Source organism: Astatotilapia calliptera, chromosome 9 (genome assembly GCF_964374335.1).
Source record: "Astatotilapia calliptera chromosome 9, fAstCal68.1, whole genome shotgun sequence".
Classification (NCBI taxonomy): Eukaryota; Metazoa; Chordata; class Actinopteri; order Cichliformes; family Cichlidae; genus Astatotilapia; species Astatotilapia calliptera.
The window spans coordinates 22,750,890-22,760,053 of record NC_137430.1 but is presented as its reverse complement, the minus strand read 5'-3'; the positions used below and the strand labels follow the sequence as shown (position 1 = coordinate 22,760,053).

The following is a 9,164-nucleotide window of genomic DNA, read 5'->3' as shown; positions in this document are numbered from 1 at the left end:
TTTTTTTAACTCATACATACAGACACACACACACACATATATATATATATACACACACATATACACATATACATATATATATGTAGACCTCCAACAAAAATGGAAGTCAATACTGATGGCTCTATCGCTGTCATTTCATTTGCTAAGACATTTTAGGATACTGAAAGTTAACTGAATTATTTCCTAAAAACTGAGTTCTATAGACCAGCGGTCCCCAACCCCCGGGCCTCGGACCGGTACCGGGCCACGAGAGTTAAGGCTCAGGTGTGAAATGCATGGTTTTTATCGGTTTTCAGCATTATTTTGTCATCGTTTTTATCGTTAACTCGGTTTTCCTGGGTCTTTTCACGCGTGTTATGAATAAATCTTCATTTTTTCGGTACCGGTACTAGTTTTATTTTGTTGTATTTATCCGCAACACCTTAAAGGCCGGTCCATGAAAATATTGTCGGGCATAAACCGGTCCGTGGTGCAAAAAAGGTTGGGGACTACTGCTATAGACTATTCTCATTTTAGAGGCAACGATCCAAACATGCAGCAGGAAATTTCAGTTTATTTCCAAACACTTTAAAATACAAAAATCCATAAGTATATAAAACATTATATACATCTTCATGGTTTTTTTGTGAGAAAGATCTTCACACCAAGCCTATTTAGCGTCACAGTTTCAGTCATCACTCGAACCCTTTCAGTCACTACAGCTTCCTCAGTTCCTCTATGTGGCCGATGAGCTCCTGTGGCATTCCCAGTTCTGACACCACGTCAACGCAGCACTGCAGGAGGAGGTGCAGCTCCTCAGTGGACCCCGAGCAGATCCTTTGTGGCCTGTGAGGAAAGTCCGAGTCCATTGTCTCTCCCTTCCTACAGCAGTCCGACTCTTCACAGTGCTGCTCGCAGCAGCCCCGGTCTGCCCGTTCCACCTCCAGGTCCTCCATGCTCTCGGAGACGTCGCTCACACTGGGCGGAGGATTCTCCAGAGCGTTCTTGATACCGTTCGCTATTCTGTCTTCATGCTGCGTGACCCTGTGCAGAAGGTCAGTCACAGAGGATGGGACGGGCTTTTCCGGATGCTGGATCTGGCACCAGCACCATATAGCGCTGCGAGACACAAAGAAACAACAGAGTCACATTCAATGGCACACAAAGGACACTTCAATGACAGTTGGTACAAAAGAGACTCGGGATGTTTCTGTGCAAGAATGAGGCTGAAACCTCTGAGAGGATTTCCATGTGGCATGAACGAGGACTTCTCAATTACAGAGATTTCACTGTGGATGCTGTCTGTTATATTTGATTGTTTATCCTTAATATATCCTTCATTGAGCAATTATTACAATCTCGTGATTTTTTAGAAACTGAGGGGGAAAAACATAAATAACACTTTGTAAAAATTTCTCATTGGACAGTTTCTATTGACAGGGACAATGACTGACTCTAAACTACATGATTATAGGCAGAGTCCATTCCTGTTGATGCCTTATTGGCTACTTTATACACATCCTATTTGAGTCAAGCCCACCTTTTATCAAGTGTTCAGGCTGCTGCTGGTGTAACAGCGTGGGTCAGTTTCTTGGCACACTTTGGGCCTCTTAATACCAGCAACATTTAAATTGTTGTGTTTACCCAGCAGGATAACACACCATGCCACAAAGCTCAAATCACCTCAACTCTTTTTTTTTCTTGAATGTAACAGTGAGTTTAGGGTGAAAATTCCCTCCACAGAATTCATGAATTGAGTCCCTGTTCTTTTGATATTTTCGTGAGATCGTCAAGCCAGTCTCTGCCAATTTTTGTCATTTTAATTTAATGTTTATTTGTGCAATACTGGTGGATGGACTGATAGATGAGGTCAGGCAGGAGTCTCTGTAATGAGAGGAGGGAGATGGTGGAAGAGAACCTGGAGGTATGGTCTCTATCGTTTGATCAGGTGTGTAAACCACCCAATTATTAAAAAAAAGAAAAAAAAGAAATCCTTTTTAATTGTGTGTGGACAGCTACTGATACCGATACTTGACTTCAGGAGGTCACCAGTAAGTGGTGTGACAGTGACATATGATCACAACTTCAAGCCACTGTGTATGGGACAATACAGTTAATCAAACTTTTAACCAAAGTATAATTCGTTTCCACGAATTATAAAATAAGGCAACAAATTTAAAAAAAAAAAAAAAAATTTAAAGTCTGCAGACTTCAGGGTAGACCCAGAATACATTGGGCTGGACAGATTACATATCTGTCTGACCTAGGAATGCCTTAGATTCCCCCAGGAGGATCTGTGAATTGTGGCTGGGGACTAGGAGCTCTGGGATACCCTGCTTAGCCTACCTACCTACTCTCATTGCAACTCAACTTCGGATAAGAAGAAGACAATGGCTGGATGAGATACATGTGCAATCAAGGAGCCCAAACCATGTATATCATGAAGTTTTAAATAGACATGTGTATAACCCCTTTAAAATGATGTCACTTTAATATGTGACATCTTATTAGATGTTATCATGTTATTGTAAGGGTGACAAGTCACGTGCGGGGCAGATGTATGACGTTATTGATGGTTTACCTGACGATTCCTCTGAGTCGTCCCACAGCCACAGTCTGAGCTGCTCCCTCCTTGAAGCCCAGGCTGAATCCCACCGAAAGCGAGGCATCCTCAGCGGTATCAACTCCGTCCACATACCCGTCCTGAGAGAAAACATGAGCGAGTTAAACACAGGACAGCACACCACATCACAAAAACAAACACACAGGACGTTTAGCACGCAGAGCCGGTGTGAGTTAACATTTCAGGATCCGTTTTTGATGTGAGCTAACTTTACCCTCAGTCGCTTTTTCATGTTGGAGGTCCACTCCTTACTCTGTAAGCTAAGCTCGTCCGCACTCTCGTCGAAGACATCGTCTCCGCTCACAGGCAGAGCTTTAACCCAGGACATGACGATTTAAAAGCAAAAACACCGTTTTAAACGCACTAGCATGGAAGCTATCTCCTGCTTCTTCTTCTACGGCAAGCGCGCTTTATCCTCGATGGAAAACTGTATGTGCGTGCGCGCCACCCTCTGGCCTGGAGTACAAAAAGCCGTTAGTCAACGGCAGTGCTACCGATACCAATGCCGATACTTTTAATCTATAAAAGCGGCTTATGGGAGAGCAGTGTGTCATGATTTATGATGAGATAATCATCATCATTTTAATGACTGCTAAATCATTGTGATTTTTACTTTCTACAGTACTTACTTAACATAGTAAAACACACTTGTCAGATTTTCGTGTATCTTGAAGCTGGGTTATTTGGAGACCTAGAATATAAATGTACCCATCCCTGAAGCACCTTGGTTCAGCTTGTATAGATTATCTACTATAGGCTATAAACAAAATACACATGAAAATCAACATAGAAAGGTTCAGACAACTTTCATAGTTTGTCTTTGCGGTATATGTATATTTTTCCAAAAGAAATAATTTAACATAATTCAATGAGCTAAATAGTAAGCTTACAGGATAGAAACAAAATATCAATCCTTTCACACTAATCTAATACCAATACCAGTGTTGGTATCAATGCTATCAATATCTGGATTAATCCGCCCGCCTCTTCTGGGAGTGCCAAACTAATTTTAGTTCATGGGCCAATGTGTGTCCAAATTCAGGAGCTGCGGGAGGAAATAAAAAAAAAACAAAAACAAAAAACACCACAATAACCTGTAAGAAAACAATAAAAAAAGAAGTCTTTGTATATGTATTAATAGGAAAAAGTTTATTTGTCCATCTTGCAATAAAATGTCATGTCAGAAAGTGACACAGGTGATTGTGACATAAAGTAAAAAGTTAAAGTATATTGATCAAACTGGGCGTGATCTTAAAATTAAGAACTAAAAGTTAAAAAAACAAAAACAACAAAACACACAAAATTCCAAGATAATGAAAACTAATAATTAATAAATGTAAACAAAAAACAAAGAAAGGAAAAGTACAGCTTCCACACCTTGGATAGGTCACCAGTCTATCCCGAGCCAAATTACAGATAAGATGAATTATTCTGATCTCACATTCACGCTCTGCATAGTTACATCTTTGCTTTACTTGAAGTAAACAATTTGTGCAAAGGAACATTCTGAGCTTCTGCTTCACTGACAGCCTGTCTGTGATGGTTTGTATGCATACACCAGAACCAAAAGTCAATTCAGGAAGGTCTTATTTTAAGGGAGGAATTTCCCTTTAAAGAACACTCTTCTTCGGTGGTATTGATGTGTAAAATGACATCCTAGGCTGCGCACTGCCACCTAGTTATTTTACCCAGCAGGCACTGACAGTTTGAGCCTGCAGAGGGCGCTGAAGACCTACTTTAAAACTGAGTGTGGTCCACACGCTACATCAACACCATCATCATCACCATCATCACTGTGGTTCAGCTCAGAAGGTTTCCTGCAGTCTGTTTGCTTTATTCTCGTCTTCTAATTCTTTTTATATTTTATCTGTGTGGTTTTTTTTAAATCATCATAATTACACAGAGGATGCTTCATCTGTCAGTACTGCTTATTTTGTTTTATTACTTAATAACTGCAACATACTTATACATACTTGAGTATGTAAACCATCATCACGTTTGATTGCAAGGTTTTTAAGATAAAATGGAAGGATTAAAAATATGGGTTTGGGCGTTTCTTTAGTGTTTGTAATTATGCACTGTCGAGAGGATTATTTGGAGAGGCAGTGATTAGCGAAAATTCTTACAGCATCCCAATTAAATCAAATAATAAGTCAAAACATGGCTTGGGTGTGGCATATGCTTATATGTGGCATATAGCAAGATCATATAAAAACCAGAACAACACAAAGAAGGAAAAATAAACAATAATGTAATTTTCCATGTAGCTCTTTAGGACATGTTGTAAAGGACTTTTTATTAGTGCTGTGCATTACTGCAAATTTTGGTATCGATCTGATACCGAGCACTATTGCCAATACCAGTACCAATATTGACACTTTTGACTTAGGAAACCAGCTTATGTAGGTGAGAGCAGTGTGTTATGATTTATCAGATGAATCATCATTCATTTGCAAATTGTGAACACATTTGATTGACCACTAATTCCCTGTGATTTAAAATTTTCACAATAATTATTTAACACAAACACACCTTTCAGCCATCCATGCTTTTTAAAACTGTGAATGTAAATGTGCTACATACTATAAATAAAGTAGACCTGACATTCAACACAAAACGGTTCAGACATTTTTCATAGTGTCTGTTTAAGGTTTATTTTTATTAAAAAAGATCTTCAAGGATAGAAACAAAGTATCGATCTTATCATGTTAGTATCGAACTAATACCAATATCAGCACTGGTATCGATACTATCATTATTTGTATTGATCTGCCCACCTCTTATTCTTTTTTTTCATTTAAAAAACAGCTGATTAGCAAAATGTGGAACAATATAAATGCAAAATAAATGAATCTTGTGTATTTCACAATAAAACATAATTTCAGTGCGAGAAACTGCTCAGACGCTGCTGCTTGAATCACAGTCTGGTGCATCTTTACAGCTTCCTGTTTAAGTTTTCAAAGAAAGAAATGTCATCCGTCATGACAAACACATTATTCACTCATCCATAATGCATCTCACCTCCCTTTTTCCCACTGTTGAGAAGAGAGAGTGGGAGAAATGGGGAAAAAATAAAACAAGCCCCTTGTTTTATTTTCAGATTTTCTCATTCTTCATGCCACGCTTTATGGAAAACACAGGAGAGAGTGGACAGCGGGTAAATGCATTTCACCTTGGTGGAGTGCATTTGCAGCCGTGGACAACAATGGCCTTGAGAATACTCTGAGGCCACGGTGGAGTTGTCTCTGTTCTGGAAATGGAGTCGGCCCGGAGGCCTCATTCGCGGCAGCCACACCTTCAGTCCCCCTCGCTCAAAGAGTCAAAACAACCAGCCGGGGCAATCACCTGACACATTTCCATCCAATTTCCACTGCAGAATGTGTTCATTTTCAGGCTAATGGCATGTCATTTTGCAGGAGCCTTTGGTCAAGAATTAATCCTGGAATCAAAACAGATTTTCCGGGGAGCAATCTTCCATCAAGTATTGATTTTTTTACACTCACAGAGCCTGTACTCCCTAATTTAACCTGACAGCCAGCAGCACAATGGACTGGGAGCACCTTGGCGTCTCACAGAGGGAGCTCTCCTCCTCCTCCTCCTCCTCCTCCTCCTTTTCTCCACGAAGTGAAAGAGAGATTGGGAATGGGGGAGAAAAAAAAGGACTCCCTGATGTATAAAACAAAGAGCACTGGTTACAGAAAACAGAGAGCTAAAGCTTCCGTCTCTCTGTTTTACCTCTAATTATGTTTTCTAGGATAGTGCAACTTGGGCAGGTGAGGCTGAGAGGGGAAGAAGGGAAAGTGTTCTGGGGCCATCAGCTATCATTATGGGCCTGTTGACATCTGCCTGTCTTTGAGTGATTCTCATCTGTGATTTCCCCTGGTCATTTTCTGCAGATGCACGAAGAGGGGTTTCATCATGGCCCCATAAAAAAGGCCCAAAGTGTCCGCGCAGGCCTTCACTAATAAGAAAGCAAAGACGTGTCCGACCATGTCACACTCCTCTCCCATCCATATCCGCTCTCTTGATGCCTTTAGATATGCAATCATTCTCTTTTCTCTCCCTCTCCCCCTCTGTGTGTGCTGTAAGTATACTATACCCTACGTAGAGGTCAGTGGGATGAGAGGATGATGGAGGGCAGGGCCAGTCATTTTCCTCTAGCTCTTAAAGCTGCGATGACCCATGCGCAGAAGAGTTGCACTTTGCCAGAGGGCCTTTTCACGTGCTGCGTATAAACTACCTGACAGAAGGGAAACTGTTTCACTTTTTAATCTGCCGCGTGTAGCTCATGGTCGTCCATTTCAAGCAACATATGGAGCGGCGTTTCTGTTTGGTCATGAGATTAGGTCACAAGTTTGCAGCACATTTCCTAGTGCTAAATGGATACGATGAGTCCCCAAACTCTTTATGCATAAATATGGTATACGTGTTATCCAAATCACCAGTGTTTCCTCAGCGTTGCTATGGCTTCTGCTCTAAGAGATTGTACAGACATAATTAAGGTGCAAAGTTCTTAAGTGTTTTATTTACATACAGTATATATATAAATAATCCTAACCCATTGAGATAAGAGATATACTGATACAGCAATTTAAATTTGTGACAAAATGTTTTATTTCATTTGATTTTGACTTATTACACAATTAAACCTGCTCAGAAAAAGTGTTACTTGTCCACTTTAATATCGGTCTTACTACTTATGCCAGCAACTTCTAAATGAATGCCACCGGATTCAGAGTAACAGCATTTTCAAAGACATCACCTGTGTCATTAAAACTGTAAAATTATGAGTGAATTTTTTGAAGCAAAGCATATGAGCTACAGTCTGTATACGAGAGATGGACATGGCCACTGTGACATCATCCGCCAGTTAGTGAAGTCATGTCATGAAGCCTTAGACTCACCTTTTGTTTTGTAGTCTCATCTTAAAGCATAGCCAACTTTATTGTTTTTATTGTTTTTTTAGACTCTGGTGGGGTCCATATTTAAAAAAAAATAGATAACATGTTATGTTCTGAAAGACGTGAAACTAGTATTTACTAAAGTCATAAGCCGAGTGTGTCTTCTCATCAATCAAACTTCTTTTTGCACCTACAGAAGTCGTCCCCTGCTGGCACATTAACTTCACTTTTCAAACAAAGAAAATTGGATATATTTGTTTGAAGTTTGGAGGATTTAATCAATCAGGCACAACATTTTGACCACCTGCCAAATATTGTGTTGTGTATTGTATTGTGTTGGTGCCCCTTTTGCTGCCAGAACAGCACTGACCTGCTGAACAACCGTGTCATCCGGTTGTTCAGGGATGACACGACGAATCCTACTTCCGGGCCTAAAGTAGTCTGCGTTTAATATGGCTTTTGTGTTGTTAACATGTTTAATGTTATGTATTTTCTTCTATTTAATCTCAAAAAGCTCCAAAAACAGTCAGTGATCACTGTTGACCTCCCTCGGCTTTTATTACCGCTAATCATTTATTTAAGCTCAGTTTTTAAAACCTTAGGATGTAACTACAGCCCAGCCCATGCAGCAGTATATGAATGACTAACCTCGTATTGTGGATGGCAGTGGCGGCTCCTGAAAAAAATCTCAGGGGGGGCAATTTTTATGATATCGACTAAAATGACCCATTTAATGAGTACATCAAACAACACAATTTTAATTTAAATTTAAAATGAACAACCATATTCTGGCCATTTGTATAGATTTGTAAAAATGAACATGAACAGATTTTTTTTTTTTTTTTTTGAATGAATGAAAAATAACTATTGAAAACAACAACTGTAAACTGATTGGGGGGGTGGGCTAAATGCGTCCCCGCATTGCTAGCTCAAAAGCACCACAAAACTTAATACAATCGATGATTTTAGATAAAATATGACGGTTTTTATCTACCTCTTCGTTGTGCCTTCTTAAAGCAATCCGATGTCCATCATCTAGCTGCGCCGCTATGCTAGTTTTCCCTAGCACAGCTAGCTTTACACTGTTGTCCATATGAACTCGTGAGCTTTCATGTTTCTTGATTCGTTCGGAGAGGTGCTTTAAGTCGGTTTGTCCAGATTGTGTCCACGTCAAATCACACTTGTCACTTTTGAACAGTATGCACGGGAAACAAAAAAGTGCATTAGCTGTTCCACAGCCTGTCAGCCACGACTTGCGCTGGAACCAACTCCGACAAAAAGTCCTGTTGTATGCTTTTGACTTCTCCTTCGTTGCCTGGGTTAGTTGAATTTCGGGCTTGTCAGGTCCCAACTCTTTAACTTGCAGTTTTTCTGCCATTGTCCTTCTGGCAAAAGGGTAGGTTAGAAGCGATCTAACCGAATTTGGGGGAGGCTGTGCCTCAACCGTTAACAATACCGCTGCCATCGTCTCTCTCTGACCTTATAGCTCACTTAGGCTACTGACTGAGGTAAAATTCTAGAACAGCAAATCTTCGCGCGTTTTCTGCAGGGGCGCAATTTTAAGCGCCCCCAAACCATTTAATTCAGCGACGCTGATAGGTCAAATATTTATTATTTTCCCCTGGCAACCATTTAATGATAGGCTATTTCGCTGCATATCA

The 9,164-nt window shown here is 40.2% G+C and overlaps 1 protein-coding gene across 1 annotated transcript; it reads right to left on the bottom strand.

Moving 5' to 3' along the window:
* Nucleotides 1-533: 533 nt before the first annotated feature.
* On the bottom strand, nt 534-3,081 carry otulina (OTU deubiquitinase with linear linkage specificity a). The gene is made up of 3 exons (XM_026179861.2): nt 2,817-3,081; nt 2,561-2,682; nt 534-1,098 (listed from the first exon to the last, which is right to left on the bottom strand). Exons 1-3 carry the CDS (start codon nt 2,928-2,930, stop codon nt 696-698), a joined length of 639 nt encoding a protein of 212 aa, XP_026035646.2. The 5' UTR covers nt 2,931-3,081; the 3' UTR covers nt 534-695.
* Between the last annotated feature and the right edge of the window lie 6,083 nt (nt 3,082-9,164).

Coding starts and splice junctions, on each gene's coding strand:
- otulina (XM_026179861.2), bottom strand. CDS start 2,930: ATGTCCTGGGTTAAAGCTCTGCCTGTGAGCGGAGACGATGTCTTCGAC. Junction 2,683..2,816: donor ACATGAAAAAGCGACTGAGG/GTAAAGTTAGCT, acceptor GTTTTCTCTCAG/GACGGGTATGTGGACGGAGT. Junction 1,099..2,560: donor CGACTCAGAGGAATCGTCAG/GTAAACCATCAA, acceptor TGTGTCTCGCAG/CGCTATATGGTGCTGGTGCC.